Source organism: Periophthalmus magnuspinnatus, chromosome 13 (assembly GCF_009829125.3).
Source record: "Periophthalmus magnuspinnatus isolate fPerMag1 chromosome 13, fPerMag1.2.pri, whole genome shotgun sequence".
NCBI lineage: Eukaryota > Metazoa > Chordata > Actinopteri > Gobiiformes > Gobiidae > Periophthalmus > Periophthalmus magnuspinnatus.
Genome location: NC_047138.1, coordinates 3,735,066 through 3,761,379, shown reverse-complemented (window position 1 = coordinate 3,761,379; position 26,314 = coordinate 3,735,066). Strand labels below are relative to the sequence as shown.

General features: G+C 38.7%; 1 protein-coding gene across 2 annotated transcripts in view; it reads left to right on the top strand.

The window, feature by feature from the left end:
• The first annotated feature begins 1,202 nt into the window (after positions 1 to 1,202).
• gdpd5b (glycerophosphodiester phosphodiesterase domain containing 5b) overlaps positions 1,203 to 26,314 on the top strand; it is a 46,046-nt gene continuing 20,934 nt past the window's right edge. For both annotated transcript variants that reach the window (XM_033976902.2, XM_055225890.1), the window contains exons 1-3: positions 1,203 to 1,618; positions 16,829 to 17,007; positions 26,004 to 26,107. In XM_033976902.2, the coding sequence (XP_033832793.1) occupies positions 16,891 to 17,007; positions 26,004 to 26,107 (221 nt within the window). In that variant the 5' untranslated portion in view covers positions 1,203 to 1,618; positions 16,829 to 16,890. The remainder of the gene's footprint in view (positions 1,619 to 16,828; positions 17,008 to 26,003; positions 26,108 to 26,314) is intronic.

Below are 26,314 nucleotides of genomic sequence, written 5' to 3'. Positions count from 1 at the left end.
ACACATAAAACACACTTTGATTAGGCTTTTGCAAATATTTCACTTCACTTCAACTTCTTTCCTTGGTGATGAACCAGGCAAGAAGCTCTGCGTTTACTTGAGCCATCTACTTTTTCTCATTTCGAAATAAATAATCAATATGGTCTGTTTAATTTACTGTATTTACTTTGTTTGCTTTAGGTCTGAGGATGGAGTTATAGATGGGAGACAGATGACGTCTAAGGCCTTGATTCTTGTTTAAGGAAGGATTCTCAAACCATTTCTTTTCTCTGTCTCAGATCTGAACCTCACTGTCTTCAGGAGTGTTTAGTGTCTTTGAGATGTTGATGTGCAGCAGACTGGGGTCCAGAGGAGCTGACAGATTATGAAACATTTTAAACATTTGCCATGATCATTTTGTCACTTTATCAGCTGTGTCTGAATTTTTAAAAAAAGAAAAAAAGAAAAGAAAGTTAAACCATAACACCGACAGGGGGCAGTCTGTCTCAGTAATAAAATCACCAATATATAAGGATAGTTTGGATTATTTTTTTCAAGTATTCACAAAAAAATCTGCCATCAAAAATGACAATGTGTCCTACTTAAATAACCAAATATTAATGAAAATAATAATAATAAAAAAAAACAAAACACCAAAACATGAACCTTACCCTCTGTTTATTTACCACAGGTGATGCTGCTTTGGGTTCACCACTGGACAAGACTCATATAAAAAGCAAGTAAGTTCAATCAAGAGGAATAAACAGTCAGTTCACTGCATGTGGACTCGGCTCTGCTATAGGAGGACTCGGCTCTTCTGTGGGTGGACACTCGATGATGCGTTCAGGGACCACAGGGAGCTCTCCAGTGTTATTGTTCAACACAGTAACATAAAATACAATTATTAATAGGCTACGTCTTTACTCTTTACCTTTTACTATCACCACAAATTTCGGTGATAATATTAAGCTTTACTTCACCTTTAGCCTGACGTTACCCAACAACTATCGCTTCATTTTTAGATTTTGAAAAATATTAGTGATAGTAAAGGGTAGTGTGGGTAGTAAATACAATATTGAGGATTATTTTACGCTTTACCATCGCCAAAATTTGTTCAAAATATCTAAAAATGACGCGCAGTGCTCCATTTCTCCTGATCTGTGGGGGCGGTCCTTCACTGTGCGCTCTGGAGTTAAACAGAGCGACTCTCCTCCCTTTCTCTCACTCATGCTTTGAATTACTACGGATCGGGACAAACAATACGCGGACGCACGCTATAACCCAGTGAAACCTTCTCTCAACCAAGATGCAACACTTAAAGACTCTCTAAACTAAACAATCCGCCCGTGCGTCCCGTGCGTAAAACCTCACCCGTGCGTAAAAGCCTAATTCGCATTCCGTCCTTTTGTTTTCGCCGTGAGAACTTCAGCGCTGTCAGCATTTTGCCATCGCGGGACCGGGGCCACCCACCCACCTACCTTTGGTTCGCTGCCTCTGCTCGGGCTGCTCCTGTTGGGTTTCCCCCCGTTTGACCCTCCTGTCTGCGGGTACAGCCCAGAGAAGAAAGAGAACAGTCTTATCTGTGCCAAAAAAGACAGGAAGAAAGAGGAAAGAGGAGAGGGTACTCAGCCTTGGACAGGTGAGTTACTTTATGTTTGCCCTCATGTTTCTAGCCTTTGCAGAGAAGAAGAATAAATGGACAAGTCTTTATTTTACAGTATGTTGATTGGAAAAGTGACAGGACAACCTTTTTTCTTAGCTTTAGAAACATTTCCTAGAGCTACAAACACTTGCTCTCAACCATTTAAGTATATTTATTTAGAATACTTATTTAATAATTTGGTCTAATTGCTGTTTAATTATTAGGTCGATGAATTAGCAGCCTATTCAGCACATAAACCTCTTCAATTTGGAGTAGCAGCCCTGGTCACACATGGTTTGTGTTAGATATGGAAGCTAATTGGGCCAGTTACTTCTAACATGGCTCATAAACTTTATTTCATGTTGCCTTCATGTTCTCTGTGTATTTTGTGACTAATTGGCTGGCTGTCTCCACTCTCCATATTGTGTAATTTTCATTTCAAATTAAAAAGGCGACAAAATTAAACCTTATTAATAATGAATGAATCTTTTGTTTGATCAATTGCTTCTGAAAATGCTGGAAATCTGAATAAAACAAGAGCAGATGATAAGTGAGCTCAGGTTTGCTTGCCTTTTTAGATGTTAAATGGGAAGCTTCACTGAATTATTCATAGCACTTAAAATGTCTGAACGGATTGTCATTGATATTAATAGTTAAAACTCCTTCATTTGACTTTAACCATCTTGGGTATGTTGCTTTATTTTTGTTCCTCTACATGATCTTCCATTGAAAACATGTACGGTCGTTAAGGGTCCAGATGATTTGCTGTTCATCATCTTTTCTTGACATGGTTTGGACTTTGGTGGCTCAATGCCCAGTGCTCATATTTTCTGCTTGGTTCAGATGAGTGTAAATCACTTCAGTTTGCACCGTGGTGGTTTTTCCTTTTGCAAAATGAATTCAATGATTGGTCGTTCCGGGTTTCTGCCGATAACTGGAGCGGTGAAGGTTATGACACGTTGTGAAATTGGGTTTGAAGCGATTGGGTTTTGAAAGTTGAGATCTTTCTTCACGCAATATAATGACAGTCATGGCAATAATATGTGCTCAACTGGGGCTGTCATTAAAAGCACTGGAGTTAGATGGTGAATTTAAACTGTTTTTTCGTGCTATAAAGTGCGTTACGTTTAAATTTCATGTTAATTGAACGAGTTTAGACCATAAACCTACGCATCATGTCTTTATTTTATCCTAAAGCTTGTACCGAATAGTTATAATGTTATTTTCTTTACAAAAAAAATCAAAAAGTACTTGTCTTTTGCCAATACTCAAAAGTGAAGCCCATGTTCTCAACGCACCTTCTCTTACCTAATGAGCTCTCCTGTTTTACACATTCCTGGACAAGTCGAGCTTCGATATAACACCTCATTTGAATGTGGCCTGTCTAGTGTCTGTATCCACGCAGGACGGCTCATTTGAGACGTGCATTGATTGTGTGTCCTGCCGTATTACCTTGCTCTGCTTATGTAACTGCAGTTGTGCTTACCACTGTCTATCGCACCTTAAATTAGATAACATGCCAGAAAGTCATCCCTGGATCAATTGAGTGAGCTGCTGCGGCTTGGATTACAGCTCGGTTGATACTTGCCAGGGTTATAGTGAAGTCGAAAGGTCGATCTCCAAGTCAAAGATCAGTTGTTTGTGTGAAGAACGAAGAGAAAACTGTTTTGCATAATAATGTAAAGCTTGTCCTACATTGCTGTTAAATATAAATTTGCTGACATGACTTTAGTTTAAGGATGTGCGCTGCCTAAAGCCCAGAGCTACTAGAATAGACCTGATTAAAATAGCTTAATTCACAAATAATCAACAACAGTAATGCATGTTTTGGGGGTGATTGTCGTTGTGTCCTTGAGCAAGACCCTTCAACCATCTGACTTTTCGTGTGGAAAAGACGCCACGTGATTGTGTCCGTGTTATCTTTGTTATTCACTGGACAAACGGGTGACCCTGCTCTAAGTGAGAATGCTTTTCTTTGTATTTGTGAACAATAAAAACACTGTAATTGGGTAAATGTATCAGCGTCAAACTAGAGGGATTCTAGGCAGAGCATTGTCATATCCATGGAGACAAGCAGATGGCACATCCTCCACAGGAAAAGTTCGATAGTACATCAGAAATGTGCATGTATTCGATAGTTTTATACCACAGCATGGCTCTGTTAACCTCCAGGATTCATTCTTATGGGCAGCGTCTGTGGTCGTTGTTGGTGATGCTTGATTCTTTCTTGTTTCATAAGAGACCTTGAAGCATACTAAGACAAACAGTGGCAGTCAACATAATGGAGTCATCCTACCCCTGTGGTTTACAAAGTGAATCTCCTCCATTTCAATTGGATGCAAGCGGCAAATGATGATTGGTGAGGCCCATTTGTTGTTTGGTGAGGCTAAATGAAAAGCTGGAAGTCACGACCGGCACTTAAGGCACCACTGTGCTACAAATAAGGCAGGTATTAAAACAAGGCACCAGATGTTTGTCAGGCCCTTGTATTTTTTCACAGATTGTGTTTGTTGATTTATTCTGCGTAAAACTCAAGGTCTTTCCAAAAGTGCAAAATGATAGAAACCTTGGTATTTCACCTGTGAGGCTGCAGAAATAGATGGATATATTGTAATGTTTATTTATTTTTTTCCTCATGCTGTCTCACATTGGCTATTCAGATATTATTTGGGAAATTCCTGTAATATGATGAGGTCATGTTAACGCAGAGATTGCAGTAAACTGAACTCACATCTAGGGCTGGGCTGTGTGTTGATAAAAGTCAAATCATGATCCCTGAGATTATTACTATTTTAGTGCTGTTGTCTGTGTCTGTTTAATGCAGCTCTTTGCTCAAACACTGACACTTTCTCCACCCACTCCTTAATGAGCAGCAGGTCACATAAAATGTGAACTTTCTGAAGAAGGAGAGACTTTGTTTACTAAATGGCAATAGAAAGACACCAAGTGAACGTGAATCATGATAAAAATTTAAATTATCATCTGGAAAATTGTGAAAAAATTAAATAAAAAGACTCTGGACCTAAACAAGGATTGTCTAATCCTGAGCAGGTGCTGCAGTGTTTCCCATTAATACTTGAGATTATGAAGGCCCTCCCTATCCCATCTGAATACACAGGAATAATAAAATCACACAGTCATTTGTAATAACAATGTAATGTTGTATAATAAGATAAACATGTAAGAATTATGTGTGTCATCATAGTCTTAACCAAGTCCATGTAAACACTGCTGATTAGCAATGTAGGAAATAGACACTTGTATTGATGTATAGATTTGTTTCTTGAACCAGGCAAACTATTGTCATGTGCTCTGCTTGTGTCCCGCTGAGTCCTGGGGGGTAGCACCCCAGCTGTTTGTCTATAGTGATGCCCCTCTGTGTCAAGCATGGCTGACATTTGTGTAAACACCACAAACTTCCTCTGTCACAGCTGATGCTAGGGCTGTAGTCGACTAAAGAGATCGACTTTGTGACTAAAAAGGGGGCGTGGCAAAAGCTCTTGAAACTATTGTGGACTCATAACACCACACCTGCACAGGAATTCATGCAAAAACAACTATGTATGGAGAAAAAGCACTAGTAAACAATGTACTTATACAAAGACAGATTAAACTAGTCAGTTATTAAAGCTGCCTTTTATTAAAATATACCAAATCTTCAGCTATCTCACTGACTTCTCCTTTCTGCTGTTGTCCCATATAAATCCTTATCATCTAAATAAAATGATTAGTGGACTGAGACGCAACGGCCGATTAATTCTCATCCAATCAGACAGAAACCATTCAGACCAGTAACATAAGGTAGGCCTTTGAGCAGGTGTATGGTTAAGACCTAATTGATATAATTGTCTCTATATTAAAGGACTACAGTAGACCATTGTGTCAGGGCAACTTGAGCTTTCTTCAAAGTCCTCTCGGTTTCCTATTGAAATAAGCAACAATAGCTTTGTGACTGGTTAGCAAGTGCGCTGTATTCCTCTCATTCACAGTAAAAATTCCCACCACTTGATCCCTTGACTCGATCATTCATCACTGTATTGTATTGTATTGTCCGCAGTGATATTATTATTTGTATTCAGTCTAGACATGCTATATTAAAGTTTACCTTTCACATATTGCTTCTTGAGTGAAATGAATGTTGATACAGAAGTAACGCGTGTTCCCCTGAGGCTGCAGACGGTACAGGAGAGGCAGGAGTTGACAACTGTAATATTGAGATGCCACCGTGCCAAATCGGAGACAAAACCAGATAAACAATGCTGTATCTTTCTCTTGCTGTAAACAGTTTATGAGTGTATAAAGTTAACCGCAGTGGTGCATAGCTTATCCTCTGCCAACTCATTATTACCTTGCAGAAAACAGCTCAATACTTTCTCAGAGGTCGTTGAAACTAGTACAGCCCAAGCTAATATTCAAAGGAAGACATCTTGGAGACTTTGACGCATTTATTTTAGTGCGTAAATAAAATATGTTGAAAGTTTAACTCTAAAATCGATCAGTCAGCATTGAAAAAATAACCGTACATATATATTTTTATGAACTCCTCACATCTTTTACCCTTTTTTTTGTACAACCAATTTACAAACGATATCCAACCCCAATATAATAACCAAAATGTTCAAATTATGTCTGTATATGGGCACTTTTAGAATATTAATGACCCAAATTCTGTCTTTAAAATAAGAAGATGGAGCTGTTCTTTTATGCACAATCTCCACCACGTCTCGTCAGGATTTTATCAGCCAGCAGCAGATGTTCCACAAACCGTTCAGTCTATTGTTTTCCCTTAAAAGTCCACGGTTACTGTCTCTCGTGGCCCCTCCCCGTGAAGAAGAATAATGTAATCACAGTTATAAATGATGTTCACTAACGTCAACACAAGGGCATTGCATAAACTAGAGACTTAGTGACCTGCTCCGTGCAACATCGACTCAAACCATAGGGAGTTAGAATATGAAATAGGTTCTCGCGCTGCACGGCTGTCATCAGTCATGTCATTATGTGTGGGTTGAATTTACAGTAGAGCCAGTATCTATCTGTTAACAGAGATATGAGCAGGTTTGACGTGGACTAAATTGTCTAGACGTCGAGGTCAGACTGTCTCAAACTGCAGCTTGAGTGGGATGTTTCTGGTCAGTGTTCAGTCTTTTATTTATTTTTATGATTTTACCCTTTGATCTGTTGATATTTTTGCTCTTATCTCTTCTTAATAAGGCAATAAAACTAGTAAAATCATGAGGACTAGTGGAGTTAAAGGGATTTAATATCTGTATTGTGCAACACTTTGAAAACATTTTTTTATGAAATGTTCTAAAGGTGGATTGGATCGTTAAATTAAAATATTGAAGGCGTAAATAACTAGATTTCGTAATTGCACATTGTTCTGTAGGTGCACAGAGAATAACAGCAGTGTTATTAAACCAAAATGCCTTGATAAATTACACGGATTTGATGAAAAATGCTCTTTATTTCAAAAGAATTCACAATAATTAGTTCCTACTGTTCCTCGGCCAGTAGCTTCAGCACAAAGATCAAACACACCTGAGAAATATTTCCTTCGTAGCTGTGATTTCAAAGCCTGACATTTGAAGCATATACCTCTAGGCAAAACCCACTTCATTGCGTTACTATATTCTGAGTCCATTTCGCCATCTCGCTTTGTCAGATACAGTCCATTCTCCAGCACCAGTTGCACTCTCTTCTATTAAATCACCTCGGCTCAGAACACGGCCCCTCTCGCTCACGCCCAGTCCTTTAGCTTCAAGCCCATGATTATTTTTATCTTGTCATGACAAATGAGAGTAATATTTCCACCAACGTTTGACCCACTTCCACTTTTGTTGTTCCGTCTTCTCTCAAAACGAGTGGGTTGTTTTGTTTTTTCCCCTTGACTTTTTCGCTTCAATAATAAGAGTAATTGATAAAGTAATGGCTTTCGCTGTTGCAAAATCGAACATTATATTACATTACACGAGTTTGCTGCATCGGTGACACATTTTTTTCCGATGAACTGTCTTTTTTGAAGATCGTAATAGCTGCGAAATCACTGTTGGCACCTTCCTCCTCCGCTATTATCCTACGTCGTGCATCCATCAAGAATATTGATATAGATCTTTGTGTTCACCTCAAACTTGACTCCTCTTGTTGTTCTTGTTTATATGTCGTTGTTAATGTTTCTGCTTTTGTGTGGACACTTGTTTGTTATGCCAACACGTTGATGTGGAGGTTTTATTCATCAGTCACTGGTCTGTTTGGAGACTGGCTCCAGTGAGATGACTCTGCTGTTGTTTTGCTCTTGTTTGGGCGTTGGTTACAGTTTACAGTAGCATTTGTGTTCAGAAAATAAGCAACCAGAAGAAATTTGACGTGTTTCTTTGCACCAGAACGCTACAATATGTTCACCTTCCCATCTGGAACTTTTTTTCTTTGTTTTATGTACGATTTATTTACAGATTTTCCAGAATTTAAAAAAACAGATTACATAGAAAGGTGGTAGTATCCAGGGCTAAAATGAGAGATTAATGGTTTACAATGTATACACCCCTAAAAAAAACCCAAAAAACTAAACAGGAACTATAAACAGACAGAATATGTGCTACTAAAACACTGAGCATAGTTAGATCAACCACTTTATCCCTAATTTTGATAATGAATTTTACTTTTTTTCATACATTTTGACACCAGAAATGTCTTGCACAGGTTTGGCTTTTTAAAATATGTTTACATTTTACATAAAGATGCACCGATCCAATACTGGTATCAGATATCAGCTTCCAAATATCGATTCATATGATATCCTGGTAGGAAATATAAACTGATGCAATAAATCAGGTCGGGTTTACTGGTCATAGTCCTGCCAGAAACTCTCAGAATGTTTGGATTTTTATTTATGCAAAGTTGTTCTGTAGTTACTTGAGCGATAAATAACAGCTACTGAACACTGTTGGATCAGTTTGACGTGAATGCTGGTTGGAGGAGCGGGTAGTAGGAAGCTGGGTCGGAGGCTGAGGTGCAAGAAACGGGATTTGGCGAAAAACGAGAAACGCCAGCTGAGTACTACGACCGTATCCACAAAAACACAGACTGTAAAACTGTACCACGGAGGATACACTCACGATCTAGCAGCGTGTGTAGGATCTTTGGTCCTTTTGTGCTCCAGAGGTGGATGTTTGGTTGCGGATCAGCTGCAGGTGTGTGGCGGGCGGTGCCAGAGTCTCCTCCCAGCTCCGGGCACAGAAGGGACGGGGGGGAAGACGGCACAGAAAACACAGACAAACTGGGATCTTGACAGTGATATTTTGTTTTTAAGGAGATAAATGCTGTTTTCAGTCTCTGCTCTGGTTTTGGTTGATATTAGGTATCGACAAACACTTAAAGCTTTAGTATCTGAGCTGGTATTGGAACTGAAAAAGCTGGATCGGTGCATCGCTAACAGGCAGTTAATAGAACATATGTAAGCTGTGGATGAAGTGTCTTGCCCAGGGACACAACAACACTCAGTACGCAGTAAGCAAAGTGTGGTTCATTTCAACTGTAATCAAAATTCTAACCTATTTATTGCATTTAGTAATACTATTTTGCAATTACACACTATTTTCTCACTTTACATGTCAAAGCTTGATCGTTCTTTTAAAGTTGTTCTACTCCTCCCAAGTCTTATCTAAATGCCGTCTTAATCACAGTTTAGCGTCTTCCTATGTCCTAAAACATGAAAGTGAAGGATATTGGCACCAGCGTCCCAGGAGTCCTTATGTAACCCGTTTGCAGTGGTCCTTGAAACTTTTGTCAGGCCAGAATGTTCTAGCGAGGGCACGTCTCTGCGACTATGTGAGGAGCACTGAATCATTTTGTTTGGTCAAAGGAAAGTTCACATTGATTGCCTACTCTGACGCTATTGTGTTCTTCTTTAGAACAATTTGTGGCATGTTAGGGAAAATGTAGTTGCATTTTATCATCTTTCATCTATTTTATCTTTGTATTTTCTCTTCAGTTTTGTGTTAGAAGTAAAACTGGCAAAGCGTATGAGGACCAGGTTGTGAGGAAGAAACAAATACTACAAGTCCAAGTTCCTAGTTTTGTTTGCGATGTGATGTTCAACGTGGGAAGCAAGAGATAGACCGATATATTGGTTTGACGATATATTTGGCAGATATTTTGTCTTTTTACTGTATCAGCTATCGGCCTTAAATCTCCCGCATAGGCCTATATTTTGTTTTGGTCAATCTGCTGCCTAAAAAATACACATAAAGCTTTATTTTAACACTTTAATATGAAGAAATAGCTGCACAAAACATGACCACACAGCTCTCTTATCGGTATGTGGTATAAAAGGACTTTGGGTGAGTTTGTAGTACATTTAAATGGCACAATTTGGGGAAAAATCATCCAGATCAGTCTTGCGTATCGGCCAAAAACATCGGCAGAGTTTATCAGCCATTAGTCGCTCTTTAATCTAAACAATCGGTATCAGTATTGGCCATGAAAAACCCAATATCGGTCGATCTTTAGTATGTAGCCCAATCCAAAAGGGAATGTTAAAGGAATTATTTTACAAAGGGAAAATATGAACAGTATTAGGAAAATCTATATAATAACCAGCCTCATTTGTTTCCTAATACGCTCACTCTCGTCTTCACTTGCATTGACGGTGAGAAGACAAAGTAGTTTATAGTTTTGGCAACACTATTCAAACCCTAAACTAATGAAAAGACTCGATAATCGAACACTAATCTTGATACTAGTTTGAAATATCTTTGACAGCTCCAGTGGTATTGCATCATGTGTACTCAATTCTCAGTATTTCAGATCTTCAAACACGTTGCTGATTTGCCAATCATTGCAGCATTGTGAAGTAATCTCTCTTTATTCAATACTCTTTGATTTGTTCTAAGCGATCATAATGAAATCACACTTTTTCAAACTTCAAGTGGCTCTTAATTTATCACTGATATTTTCTCCTGAAAAAGTGCATTATCTGTACTTTAAGCTGCTGTTTTGTTGCATCTAAAAGCCCTTATAAGAAGACAGCGGCGGTGTGCGTGTTTTTATATCATCGATCTCATCCCCGCCCTGTCCGGTTGTGATGACTTTAGCTGACGGAGCAGAGGGAGGGGTTTGTGGTGAGGCTGGTGTCAAACTCTGGAGTGCACCTTCATTAAATCTCCTCCTTCAACAGTGGAGCGCTCTAGAGTGACATAAATCAGGCCCCGGTCGACTGCAGAGCACAAAAGTAATAAAGTGAACAGAAATGAGCTTTTAGTTTAAGTCCCAACTCTCCACAACACACTGCATTATATGAGTAGTTTGCTGTAGAAAATGATATACACATTGCATTTTTAATTCACTCTACAGCTTGAAGAGGCAAGTTTCATCTCGATCACGAAGCGCTCACCCAGTGCACTCCACATTTTCTTAATAAACGTAAAGCTTGACTTTGTTTTCTCACATCTTTGAAGGCTAAAACCTACACCTACATTCAGAATCCTGCTACAAAACGGCTTTGAAAACCTCTTTCTATTTATTTTTTCAGCTTTTTCACATCACTCTTTGTAGATATAATGAAGAATCTTGCTTATTTACTTTGCACACTTTTATTAAATTCCAAACTTCTACTTCAGAGCTTGCCAAACACCGACTTTCACACTGTACAAACATCAGTAACCACATATACATTAACTCTGGATGTTAGGAGTGTTACTTATTGGATGTATTTGTCTAACAGTGAGTGACCTAGAGTTTCCAGTCATGCTTTAGTGACAGAATAAGCAGAGAATGATCATTTAAAAGTAGATATCGTAAAAAAAAGGGTATTATTGCATATCATCTATAATAAAAACTGTAAAGATATGGACAAAAATCAGCTTAAACAGAAACTTTCAGTATGATCTTCCCAAAAAGGCTGTACATTTTCATGGAGAATAAAATCTTGCCTCTTTTGACCATTGTTTAAACATGCAGAAAGTTGACTAATATTGTTTTATGGACTTACATTTATAACGTTCACTTATTTACCTGCTCCTTCATTAAATCCTGAACTAACCTTTGTCTTTTTCTCGTTCTAAACTTGCATATCGTCACTTCCCTTTTACAAACCCGTGCGTGATTTATGTCAAACAGTGAAGAACATTTCAGGTGCTAATTATCCATGATGTGTCTTTCTTAAGCCAGTTCTTTGGCAGAAGGACCATGTTTTTGGGTGAAAATGCTGAAGCAGTTCCTTCGCTGGTTTTCCTCCAAATGCTTTTGATTGAAGGAAATGAGACAGCAGAAAACGACGGTGTTTTTTTGTCTTTTACTCAGGTTCAGTGTCATCATCGTGACTTGGCTTTTTTTTTCCTTTTCCAATCAAAGTTCTCTGTCCTTTTTTGAACTTGTCTTTTGAGCAGTAGTTTTATGTCAAATGCCCTTCGTTATGTTGTCCTGTGCATAAACTCAGCCTTTTTCTATTGTTTTGACCCCTGGATTACTTATTTTACTCATGCAAAATGTCTGATATTTACCTTTTTTTAAACATATTTGGATACGACTAAACACGATCCAATTTGCTCTCTAATCACTCACTTTTTTAGTCTAATTCTACTCAGTCTAACATTCCTGGTCAGTGACATTAGTTGGCATTTATTGTACTGAAAATATACCATCGTGTCCTTATGATCGTGATATTGCTTTACCTTGAATGTTCCGCAGTACGGCATTGACTTCTCTCTCTTCGTCTTGATGGGTACAAGCAGGTATTTCCCCCAGACCAAGTTACCAGTCAGATCTGTGGTGCAGTACTACACTTAAACCTAAAAAAATGCATGGTTTTCAAGACACTTTGGCATTAATCTGTCTAATCTAATGTTTGGTTTCGCTCCAAACTGTGAAACATCCATCGCAAAGTTATAACATCTTCAGGAAGACAAGTAGGTGTTGGATCCTGCTCCAGAATAAATGCGCAGTGCAGTGTAACCTGTAATTACTGGCTCTGCAGTGGTGGAAGTGAATATTGCTTTAGCGTTTTAATTATTTCAGCAGTGCATTGTGTCTGTTCATTTCTTGTTGATGAGTTTCCAGTAGAATTTCATAATGTGGGGATTAACTTTTGCAAATTTGCTGCTATGCTAACACATCCCTTGAAGATTCTTGCATTTTTTACTTCATTTTAATTTCCTCCTCCAGGTGATAAGTCTGTGGTCAGAGCATTTCTCCACCTAATTATGCTAAAAAGACAAATATATTAAACAATTAGGCCTGTTCTGTGTTGTTGGATTAATGGATTCGAAGACAATTAAGCAAATATTTCTGACTTGGTGCGTGAGTGTTTTTAGTACTTTTAGTTTTAACTTTTTCCAATATAAACATGTTGCAGCATAAACTCCAGAAACCAGTCAAATCCAGGAGACAGACTGAACGTTATCATTTGACAAGTGACAACACGGGGTAATGAACTCGTAACAAACATGTTTGTTAAAGAGAGGCTGGGCGTGCGTGCCGGGACATCTCCAAAATATTTATGGCTTACCTGTGATCCAATATTATGCATTCTCACGAACTCAGTTTATTATTTCTTCCCATTAAGTTTTTTTTTTTACGTGTGATCAACTGCACAGAACATTACACAAATTTGTATTAAAACTATTTGAGTTTTTTGATTCACGAGTGAGGACCAAGGACCACATCACGACAGCTAAGGAGATTAAACAAATGTAACAGATGAAACGCTGAAAAGATTTACTGGTTTATTGTCCAGACACTTTCCCTTTACTGTAAGAAGATGTGTAGTCTGGTATTATACCCAAGTCTCCTCAATTTTGGATTCACATGTCTGACAGTTTAATTAACCAATCAGAAAAAAAAGAAGGGACAGATGCCCTTCTTAATACAAACCTCCCTCTAGTTTAGAACAAAATAAACACAGCCTGGCCGAAAAAAAACAGGTCACACTCTAATATTTGGTTGTTCCGCCTTTAGATTTGATTACGTCACACATTCGCTGTGACATTGTTTTGATTTCGCTTCTACAACATCACAAGATTTATTTCCATCCAGTGTTGCATTCATTTCTCACCAAGATCTCACATTGATGATGGTCGAGTCTGATGCTGCACAAAGCTTCTCCAGCACATCCAAAGGATTCTCAATGGGGTTAAGGTCTGGACTCTGTGGTGGACAACCCATGTGTGAAAATGATCCTGAACCACTCTTTCATAATTTGAGCCCGATGAATCCTGTCATTGTCGTCTTGGAATATGCCCGCGCCATCAGGAAAGAAAAAATCGATGGAAATTGATGGAATAACCTGGTCATTCAGTATATTCAAGTGTCAGCTGACCTCATTCTTTGCTGAACCTAGACCTGACCAACTGCAGGAGGCTCGGACCTATTTGCTTAGTTAAATCCAGGTGGTGACTTTTTTTCTTAGCCAGGCAGTGTACAAGCTTGTGATTAAAAAAGCACAAAACAGACTGGTGCTGATTAGTCCAGTATAACTTCTCACATTGCTACGATTAAACTTGTATTAATTGCATATTCGTGCTTGTAACTTCATATGGTTTGATTTATTGGCACAAGCGCGTCATGTTTTACTGCCGTGATTCGACATCTCCTCTCTCCCTCACATTAATAGACCAATTGCGGCACTTGTAAAAAGGGGGCGAGCGTATGACCGAGTCCTTGATGTTTAGGGGCACATTTGGACGTTAACTACCCTCTTCCTGCTGTAATCAGTGTCTTGGGCTCTGGGCAGCGTCTCATTAGTATCTACAGCAGAGATGTGTTTCCTGTTATTAGACCGACTGCATCGAGGAGGTCGGACATGTCCCGGGGCCCTCGTCTCCACGCAGCAGGAACACAAGGGGCGATGACGATCTTCAATGAGAATATATGTCCTTTTTATAACAGCTTATTTATAATGCACAAAGGTTACGCTGATGGGGCTGCTATACATGGTGCTCTGTGGTAATTAAACGTACTGGAAACTAGTGACACAAAACAAAATTGAGTTATAAAATTGTAATAATTATGGTAAAGTATCGAGAAACTACAGGGAAAAGCCTTGATCTATCAGTTTTGATTCCACAATATAAATGGAAAAAGCCCTTTTTTATACTAAAGTGTTATTTTTTTGGTTTGTTTTATTGTTTTGTTTTTTTCTAAGGGAACGTCCAATGTTGTCCAATGTTAATACTTGAACTGAGTATGCAATTTCGATACTTGTTTTAATATTTTTTAGTATCTGAGCATCTACTTTCGATAACCCTGATGGTGACCGTGTTGTAAATGGTTTCTAATGACTCACTTTACTAATCTGATGCAAAATATAAAATAAAAATGATATATTCTAGGCACTGTACCTGTCTTAAAACATAACAAGTTCATTTCAAACTGTTTGCAGTGGTCCTAAGTTATTCCTCATTAACCTCATGCATTCAGAGCATCCTAATTATTCACTGTAATGAGTTTATAAGAACTTTCACAACTTTAAGAGGCCAGAGTGGTCACAATAATAAGTAGCATGCTAACCACAACTCTAAGTGGCTTTAGAATTGGATGCAGACCATAAACAGTGGACTTATTTTGACCTCAAGAGCTGCTGATGCAATATATCTGTACTGGGGCAGGGTAAATTTGTTCAAATGCATGGAAAGAATCGAGTACAGGCCTTTTCAAATTCGCAATGTGTGTTGGATCTGAAAGCATGAAACCGTCCAAGTGCTTCTTTGTTGTATGCAGTAGGTATGCAGACGGCTGATTCACTTTGTCATTACTTGCCAATAACAAGCTGTGGAGATGTGTTTTGAAGCAGAACTGCAGCATAACAGGCTGGGTCATGTTTTTGCAAAGTGCGTGAACAGTCAACACTACTGTAATATGATTATCATTACAGCTGAATCAGCAATTGTTCACTGAGCGACAAACGCTGCCAAGATGATAGGCCAGTGTTTGTGTTTTGTGTGTTGTACTGTGTGGCGCTGACACTCCAACTACTGTACTTTTGTGCCTTTTGTAAGAACCAACAATTTGATTTTCATAACATTTTTTTGTCAAGAATTACAGTTGGATTTAGATGTTTTTGTATGGCTAAAATGTTAATTAACGAGTCCAAATGACACATGATCTATTATATTTCAAACATTTCATTTATTTGAACCATCTCACACTCTGCTGGTTCCCCATGTTCACTCCCGGCTTAGTCCTCAGTCAGTTTTATGCAGCTAAAACCTGTAACAATCTTCTTGAAGATGTGAGACAGGCCTCTACTTTGACAATGTTTAAATCCAGGCTCAAAACAGTTCTGTTTATCTGTGCATATGACTGAAAGGGTTTTATCCTGCACGTTTCTCCTTTTAATATTAATTTTATTTGTTGTTGATTATTTATGTTCTGACTTGTTGTATTGTGATTTTAATGTCTTTTTTTCTGTAAAGCACTTTGAATTACTTTGTGTATGAATTGTGCCTTACAAATAAACTTGCTTTGCCTATTACTGGTTTATTATTAATTATTATTACCAGTCACTCCTAGGACAAGATGGCACGTTATCCTTTTCTGATGTAGTAAATACCAGGGTGGTGCAGTACATTGTAGCCCAGGAGGCATTCCTCTCTTATGTCTGACCTCGACTGGAGCATGTTCCTCTGTGATGTATTCATGGACACACAGATCCAACACGGAGTTTAATATGTGGTCGCTTCAATTCATTTAACTTTCTCAGTCTTATCGATGAAATCTACCCGCGGCGTTGGTTCATTGGAAACTGCAGCTTGAAAGAAAACATCTAATTAAACCTGTCTAAAAATGACAATCTGGAAAGGACAAGAAAGTTCAACATTTTTATCTTTTCACGACACAAAAAATAAGCTGTGGATCTTGAGAAATAAATAAAACGGATATAAACCTAAAAGTCTTTATAGATAATTAAAGGTGCACTAAATTTTGTGCTGCCGTCTCCATGGAGATATTATTACTGTGTCTGAAATGTTCCATTATATGACGTTAAACTTGTCTATACAATTCATTCCATTATGTTTTTATTTTTTGGGTTTTTTTGTTCAAAGATGAGTCCAAAACACAAATTCTTTAAGCAGAATTGCCTTTCCTAATATCTGACTTGTAACTTGGCCTGCTACAAGATCAACTGCCAGACACTACACCAGAAAAGTTCCATAGTGTACCTTTTGAAAGTACTTTAAAGTATATTCACCACTGTCTGTATCGATGTTCCAGGTTCCTGTCTGTCAGTGGGATGTTCGCGGCCTGGAGGCAGCTCAGGCACTGACTGAGGGAGCATGGTCAAACACCAGCCTCTGCAGGTGTACGAGCGACAGCTGTGCTTGTCCTGCATCACCGGGATCTACGGTTGCCGCTGGAAACGATACCAACGCTCCCACGATGACACCACCAAGGTTAGTCCAACACAGATCCCAAAATGATCCAGGGTCGTCAGTTTGCAGTGTGGGTGTTACGTGTGTGGACCAGGCTTGGCTTAGTTTATTTCTTGAAGCCTTATCCTACTGTTGCACACAAGCTACATAAAAATTGGAGTAAATTGGGACTAGACCAGGAACCAGACCAGGACTAGATCAAGTTCCAGACCAAGACTTGGATCCAAAGTCAACATTAGAACTAAAATGACTGAAATCAGGAAGAAACCAGGACTAGTGTGAATGCATCTTATTTATCTTCATCAAAACTCTGTGATTCGGTGACTCCATCTGTCAATTTAGTTCATTTCAGTTCAATTCAGTTCAGTTTATTTTTGTAAAGCCCCAAATCACAATAGCAGTTACCTCTTAGGGCTTAATAGGATCATTGATTTAACCTACTGAAAGTTGGAAACAGTCCAGTTCTTGTCCTTGGACACAAAAGCTCAAAAACCCAGTGGGAAAAAGGGAAACCTGGAGAAGAACCACAGTGAAAGATCCACTCCCATGGACAAGCAGTTTACAGATGTGTTCAGGACGGGGCCTTGTGTTTTAATGGAGTTATAATGTCAAGGGAAGTTTTTAGATAGTGCAGAGTTATCGTCACTTCAGTTGGACTAAAGACAGGACAGGTGACATGTCCCTGGATGTTGGCTCTATTATTTCTTAAAACTTTAGAATTAGAGTTTTCAGATATTGTTCTTTCCATTATAGTTTTATTCTGTAAGGATAAATTGAAAGATAATTGGGAAATGGTCTGATAATATTGAATTTTGTGGCACTCAAAACATAGCAGAGGCTGTACTGATCCAGATTGCCTCCATTTGTGTTCAAAATGTTTCCTTAAAGCCAAATATTTTTCGTGGAAACATTTAACATCTTACCCAGGGCTAGATATTCTGGGGAAGCTTGTTCATTTCACATAAAGTCTCTCGGGACATATCCACCGTATTATCTACTATCCCCTCAATCTGTTAATGGACCCTCAGCGACATTAGATTGACCTTGGAGCAAAAGATAATGTTTAGATCCCTGTATTTTCAACACCGCACGAGTAGACGCATGAACCAATACATCCAAAAACATGGCAGTACATACAATTATACTGATGACTTTTTTTTTTGTCCTTCAGTACATTTGTATGAGATCTGCATGATTAAAAAAGGTCTAAAAACTTAAAGGGTTCACCGTTTTTTCCTGAATATTATCTAATTGTTGGCTGTCTTTGTAATTGCACCTACTCAAATTGCGATTTTGATTTGATTACTATACAATGTGATTCCCTAATAAGTATCTATTACACAGATATTTAATAACGTGTAGTGTAATACGTACTTATATTCAAAAGAGACATACATTTACAGTTTAACGCTTGGCCTGAGATACATATAAAGTTACTGACAGATGGTTTTGTCCTGTTCATTTCTCACTGATTTGTCTCCGACCTGCTTTAAAACCTCTATCAAAATGGGTTTTCATAAAAATTTTAGAGCATTCTCAAAGCTTTACTGAATATAGTTGAAAATGTGCGTCAGGAAATGACACGAGAAGAAGCAGAAGCCCGTCCCCCGAGTCCCCAGATGCCCCGCCTGCACTATAATGTTAGTTCATGGTCCTGCATTGATTTTTAAATAACAATTATCTGAGAGAAATGACCTCGTTGGTTTGTTTCCTCTGGAGTAACCTTGAGCTTTCCACACCAAATTTTAATCAGACTCACGCGAATCCAGTTTCCAGTTTGTCTGTCGGCACTTGGCTTCAGATTTTTATTATTAGTTAAGCAGCAAATTAATGTGGCTGTTATGGGCCAAGGCTGAGTGATAGGAAAAGTTAATAAAATGTAGAAAAGCTGCACATCGTGAAGTCACTGTTACCATTTTTAAAGGTGCATTATGTAACTTTTCTGGTGGGGAGTCTGCTGCTGGCCTGTCCCTATAGGTTTAATGTGACACTGTGGAATATGTTTAACTATTTTTGCATTTATTCAATTACAGGCGTCTTTATTGTTTAGAAAAAAATACCTTGAAAAACATGGAGCAGTCTCACCTCTCCACAGAGCTGCTCGTCTCCATGGAGATGGATGAGTTTATTGCAATATTGTGGAACATTCCTGGCAACGTTATAACATGTACAATAAATAAAATGCGTAGGTGACGCTCTACTAGAAAAGTTAAGGGAAAATAACTCAATTTATCTTTGTTTTATTTTCTTGGTCTCCACAAATTGGGGATAAATCAAAACATAAATGAGAAAAGGAAAGGGGAAAAGAAAGAGAGAGAGAAGGGGTAAAGAGGAAGAGGGAAGGAAAAGAAGAGAAGAAGGGGGAGAGAGAAGAAAGAAAAGGAAGGAAAGGGAAGGAAAAGAGGAAGAAAGGAAGGAAAAAGTAAGGGAAGAAATGAAAAGGGGAAAAAAAAATCAAATAAAAGAGAATGGACATGTCAAAACTACTTTTATCACATTTTATCACTCATTAATTAACTTTACCTGCCCAATAATAATAAAACTTGGGCTCATTGTAAGACAACTTTATGTTCCAAACAGATTCATTTCTGCCGTTCTAATTACGTGTTTCTATGGATATTTTATTTCTTAATCATACTATACTTGACAAACTATTTCAAACGTGTTGCACTGTGCAGGACTGAAGTGCAAATCGAGCCTTGGCCTGGAGAAACTCTGTCCTTCACTGTATCTATGTTGTTCTGTAGTTAAGGACAACATAGAAAAACATGCTCAGACATAACTTTAATGTTTTACTGAGGACGTCCCAACTTGCATCATTTATTCATGCCCCCATACCATCCAGCGGGGCACCCTCCCAGGTCACCAGCTGCTCCAGTAAACCCAAAGCCCACAGTCCGCTCATGCATTGTCTAACCATAATAATAGAGCTAAGGGTAATATTTGATAGCACTTATCATAGAAAAGGCTTTGTGGTCCTAAATAAAGACATATTGATTTTTCCTTTCTGAATGCAGTAACTTGATGCTGTGTAAGTTTTTCCTCTGGCTCGTGCTTGTCTTTTGGCTGATAGGATAGTGCCACGTCAGCACTCTGCCTTTGTTCACTTGTGTGTTTGGATCGTGAATGTGTCCAGTCTCTAGTGTTTCTGTTCCTAGTGAACCAGGCAAAACAGGAGGCCAGTGCATCAGGTGGAACAGAGCAATGTCCCTGATATGAAACTGTTCACGTAAAGATGTGTTCTGATGCAGGATAAGAAAGACATTAAAATCACACAAATCAAAACGTAAATAATCTCTTTTAATGTTAATTTCATGATGATTATTTGTGAAGAGTGAAGAATAAAACCCTCTGTCATACGCACAGATAAACAGAACTGTTTTGAGTCTGGATTTAAACATTGTCAAAGTCGAGGCCTGTCTCACATCTTCAGGAAGAATGTTGCAGGTTTTAGTTGCACAAAACTGAAACACTGATTCCCCATGTTTAGTCCTGGTTTAGTCCTCCTCATGTGTGATGGTTCATGTGGCTCATGTGGGAGATGTTCTTTGGTGCTGGTCCATGGAGAGACTTGTTCACACTGAGCTGCTTTAAAGTCTCTGAGCCACAGGAGCCAGAGACCTGAGCCACAGGACACATGTGTGAAGTACTTCCTGGTTCTAGACCTGAGCCACAGGACACATGTGTGAAGTACTTCCTGGTTCTAGACCTGAGCACAGGACACATGTGTGAAGTACTTCCTGGTTCTAGACCTGAGCACAGGACACATGTGTGAAGTACTTCCTGGTTCTAGACCTGAGCACAGGACACATGTGTGAAGTACTTCCTGGTTCTAGTCCTGACCCGAGCAGCAGTGTTCTGGATGTTCTGTTCTGTCTTAAGGCTCGTTTGGAGAGGCCAGTGAGCAGGAGGTTACAGGAGTTTAACCTACTAGATGGAGATGTTCTTGTTTTTCCTGGAATGTTACACCATATAGTATTCAACTTATCGATCTCCATGGAGACAAATGGGTGATAACACCAGACCAGGTTATCTGTGGAGAGTCCGCTCACAATAATAATACATGTTTTTCAAGTTGTCTTTAACAACAGGATAATCTGTAAATGATTACATGCCAGATGGAGAAGTGCAACATCTCAAACAAAGCAATAACATCTCCATGGAGACCAGTATGAGGCAGATCCTCCACAGAAAAGTTACATGGTGAAAACATTTCACTAATGAACTTAAGCTGAAAAACATTTGGTGCAGGGCCATATCATAGTGTGACAAAAGACAATGTGATGATAAGATCTGGACATTGGAACTCAGGAAGTGGATTAATCAGAGATATTAACATTATGTTGGGGGATATTTGTGTTAAATCAGGTGTTGTTTTTGTGTAATATGTGTTTTATTTACTTTTTACATTCTTTATATGCACTAAAAACGATCTTTGTTTCCATCCACCTTAAAAGAAGTGCAGCCGCTCACAGTTATGTAAATGTCTATTTCGCTTCAGTAAAGAGAAGCTTTGAGCACAACTGACCCGTATTCGCCACATTTTAATTTGCGTTGTTGTTTTTAAATTAAGCGCAAAATAAAATATGCTTTCATGCATCTGTTAGAACTTTACTGAAAGTCCTGATTGCGTAATACTGTTATGCAATATTCAAACTTTATTCTAAACTCTGAATTGACTCGTTCGATTAAAGATAAATGAGCGTTATAGCAGGTTATGATCATATTATTCCCTATTTTATTAAACCAGTTCAGATTTTGTGTGATTTCTAGCTCCGCAGCTGCACATTTCAGTCACAAAAGCCGTCAGAGTCGAGGTGATGTGACTCGACTACATGTTTAAGGATCCCAGTAAACAAACTGTGGCCAATCAAGAACACAGGTATCAGCTTAAGGAAACAGGACCCCTCCAAATCACAGGAGCGTGAGACCTGACTATCTCATGTTAAAACAGCTGTCCGCTCATCCATAATCCAGGCTCCCATAATGCATTTTGTCTCCTCTCATCGCTGCGCACAGTATCCAGTAGTTTAGGATGAGCCGCGCGGTTTGTCCAGCTCCTGACCGTCTTTATTCAAGGCGCTTTGTAGGAAAACGAACCACGTCACCACCTGCAAACCGATCCGGCCGCTCAGTAATAATTGAAAGTATTTCCATTTAGCTTTAGTCTTTAGCATTCAGCAACACAAAGAATCAAAAATAGACTCACTTGTTTGCGTTTGAGTGCGGTGTTGACAGGAAAATAATGAACCGTAATCCTGGTTTGTTCCTGGCAATCGTGGGATTTATTTATATTTTAAATTTTGTGAAATCCTGCAACATAAATACAACTTCAGCTACCGAAAGTGTCACATAAAACGTCAGCAAATATACAGATAATGCAATCAAACGCCAATAAAACACCAAGATATCCTGTTTTCTTGCTGTCCTATTAGCTAGAAGTATATGCCAGGGAGAAGAGGTGGGTTTTCAGTCGAGTTTGTGAGGATCTGATAGTTTCATAGTCAGAAAGAAAAAGCTCCGTCACCTCCAGCCTCATATTGATCAGCAGGAAGAGCAAAAAACTACTGCTGTTATGTGCGTGGGGCTGAGTGGCTGCTGCCGGTGGAGTGCTATATCATCTGTGTATAGAGCGTCCAGTTCAATATAAGTCAATGAGTTCTACCTTTGATGTTTTAGCCCGGTGCCTGGATAATGGAGGGGTGCTGCAGGAGTCCATGCGTGAAATGCCAGGGACTTATCGGGATACGCTCAGGAATGTGACAAGGGACTGAGGTGTTAAGTCCAATGAAGACGAGAGCTCTGAGAAAAGCATGTGAACTTCACTGGGAAAAGGGGCGCTACAACTCGGCTTACGCAATTAATTATAACTGAATCAGAATCAGTTATCAAACCGCAAACGCTGTAATTACTTAGATGATAGACTGTTCTGCAAATGACAACACATCCTGTCTTTTTATAGTTTAAACCTCATATGTTAACGCTCCTGGAGGTGTTTACAATGTGCAAATCTAATCAAACTCGCAATACTTGACAGAAAAAATGATCTTTTTGTTTTGGAAATCATATAGTACGGAGACCGGCGTATGACATTTGCAAAATTATGATATTAATGCGTGGCTATGAGATAATATCACGTCCCCACACGATATTATCTTGAGGGAACGACTTAATTATCACAAAGAAATGACTTAATTATTGCGAGGGAATGAGAGTTTATAATTTAAGTTAAATATCTGGTGTGATCGTGGAAATGCATGTATAGAAATGATTATGTTCCCTCAAGATAATTATGTCGTTCCGTCAAGTTAATGTCTCGTTAACTCAAGATAATACGTTTTTTATTTTGTATTTTGTATTTTATTTTCTCCTTTCTGTCATCTACAGGGCTCCGTAGTACAGGTCACCTTTTCTACATGAAATTGCAGAGATGTACCAATTTACTCCAGGCACTTCAATGTTTTGTCCACATTTTAGATCTGATTTTGCAGTTTAGTGTCTCAGAAGATAAGAGACATTGTTGGTGTGTAAAAATAATTCATAATAAGCTTGTTTCATTCATTACTATTCCTAGACTATAACGTATCCCATAACCTTAATTACGTACATCTTATTTAGTGTCTTCTCTATAGTTCCTTATGTTTACTTCAGCATTTTCTATATTTTAAAGCGAGTGTTTGGGGAGAAACTCAGAGCCCTGTGTGGTGAGGGGCCTAGACAAAATGCCAGCAGTGCACTATGGTAATGTGAAGTCAATAGGGCAAGTGCTGCTGAAATATCAGGGAGAAGAAGATGCTATAAAACACCGTAACTCTCACAAGGCTAAAATGTCATTACAGTGTTTTATGGAGTCTTATGGGTCTTTATATGTAACGTAAGACAAAGATCTAATGGCGTAAATGCAGGAAGATGTTACTGAGCTGCAGCGTCGCCTCTCGCAGGTATTTGAATCTGTCATAAAAATTAAAAATGGGAACTGGAGATACTGCTGTCATCACCGGTAAAACTTTGTCAGTCTGGGTTGTATTTAAGCGTTTTTATCTTTTCTCATTAGCGTGGAAAATACGATAAATCAGTGGCGGTAAGCCTAAGGTAAGAATGTGGCTGATCGCAGTGTAATCCCACCGTGAAATGTATTTTAGATCAGATAAATGTTTCAGCTTACTCTTTAAAAAGGTGCAATATGTTATTTTAACTTTGCTGGTGGAGTTTGTGCCACAGATCAGTGTGTTATGCCGTGATATTTGGAGTTTAATCAAAATTAAATGCATTTTTAGTGACATTGATCTCAACATATTGTGTGAAAGATTAAACGCATCCACTTGAGACGTTCAGATGATCAAATGAATAAAAAAAATACCACTGATTTGCTGTGGTATAATGTAAGAAATGTATAAAAAGTATGTTAAAGACGACATATTGTGCTCGTGTCTGCTCTATAGCTATACTCTATGACACTCGGGGATCATTATGTTATAATTTGCACATTTTAAATCACAATATTCATCTGAAACAACTTAATAAATGCAAGAAATCCGCTGACTTTAGTGTTAGAAACTGCAGTGCCCAATGGGAGCTGATGTCGGCGTAAACAAAGAGTTGGCACCTCCGATGGATATCTGCAGATTACGCTAGTGAGCACCGGGTTTTTTTAATCATTTGTACCAAAATGACTAAGCAAAGCTGCCGAATCCTGCGCATGTAATCGATTTAAGAAAATAAAATGGGAGAACGAAGTAAGAAAAAGAGGTGGCGGTGAAAATTAGGATTGATCAGCAACATGGCGTCTTATAAATAAGCAATTAAAGACGGCTCAAACATCACAGATCACTCCAAATCCAACTTCGGGTGAGAAAATGGTGAATCAAAACAACTATAACATGGTTAAAAGCTTTAGAAACTGAAAGTACATTTTCCATAGTAGGTCTGCTTAAGTAAAACAGCTTCCAGCGAGTTCCTTGTGGCCGGTCCCTCGTGTCTCTTACTGTAAATGAGTGGCTTAAAAGTGGCTTACAAGGTTACAAGGTGATGCATAAATGTATTTAAAGATTAATTTTGCCCGCAGCTGCTTGTTCGTTGGGATTTAGCCGATTTAATATATGTGCAGGTGAAGTGTGAAACGCTTGGTCGACAAGGACAGTAATTAGTCGCTCTGTGCAAAGACGTCATTAAAATAAGTTGGTTAATTAGGGGAGAGGATAAGGGAATACACTGTCTGTTCACTTCTGCTGATGTGATCTGGACCAAAGAGAAATGACAGATGTGCAGAAGTTTGGAAAGACATTTTTTTAAAGATTATTTTCAACATACCGTGATTGCAAGTCAAGTCAATCCATACTAGAACTAAACTAAAACCAAACCAGTCTTAAAGAAAATGAGACCTGATTTATTTCTGTGTATTTATTTAAGCCAGGGCTGTCCAAACTACGGCTCAGGGGCCAAATGCGGCCCTCAGATCATTTTTGTTGGCCCTCATGCCTCCTCCTAAACTGGCCCAATGGATCAAGAAGCATTTTTTACTACAAATTTAAGAGATTCTACGTCTATAACCTGAAAAATATCACTTTACTTTGTGACACAGACCTAAAAATAATCTTTTAAGTCTTATTAACGGTAAAATGGCTCGGTCAAACCTGTGTTAAATGCATCATTCGACTCTCTGTATCGATGCAGAGAGTTGAATGTTTCAGTATGTGGCCCTCGGTGAAAAATGTTTGGACACCCCTGATTTAAACCATAGTCCCAAATTGTCTGGAATCAGCCTTGGTTTTGTATTGTATTTTTTTTTATATTGGTTTGGCTTTAATCTGAGTTCAGTCCTGTCTGAAGTCTTGGTTTAATTCTTTGCTTTTAACATGATATATTAACTTTAACACAGTTTAGTCCATATTTCTCTTCTAATAATTGTATCCTGGTCTGGTTCCATTTTTGTCCTTTTGGTGAAATGACCCTATAAATCGCAGATAACGTGTCTTTGGGGACATGGATAATAAATGGTGTTGTCTGATGTGTTTCAGTGGGAGCTGCTCTGGTCCTTCGTCCTGCTCTTCACCTTCGGCCTGCTCCTGCTGTGGTCCTACTTCTGGTGGGAGGCGCATAACGACTACAGCGAGTACAACTGGTGAGGAGACTCTGACAGGTTAAACCTACAGGACAAACGCAGACATGTTCGTATTTAGTCCCCAAACTTGGATGCAACCCCCTTTTGCCTTTTCTGTCAAACTTTCTCCTAATAAAAGTTTGATTTCTCTGCTTGTTGTGACACTTCGCCACGTCAGATTCAATCATTCATCCTGACATCCCGCCTTTCCCCGAGAGCCGTTCAAAG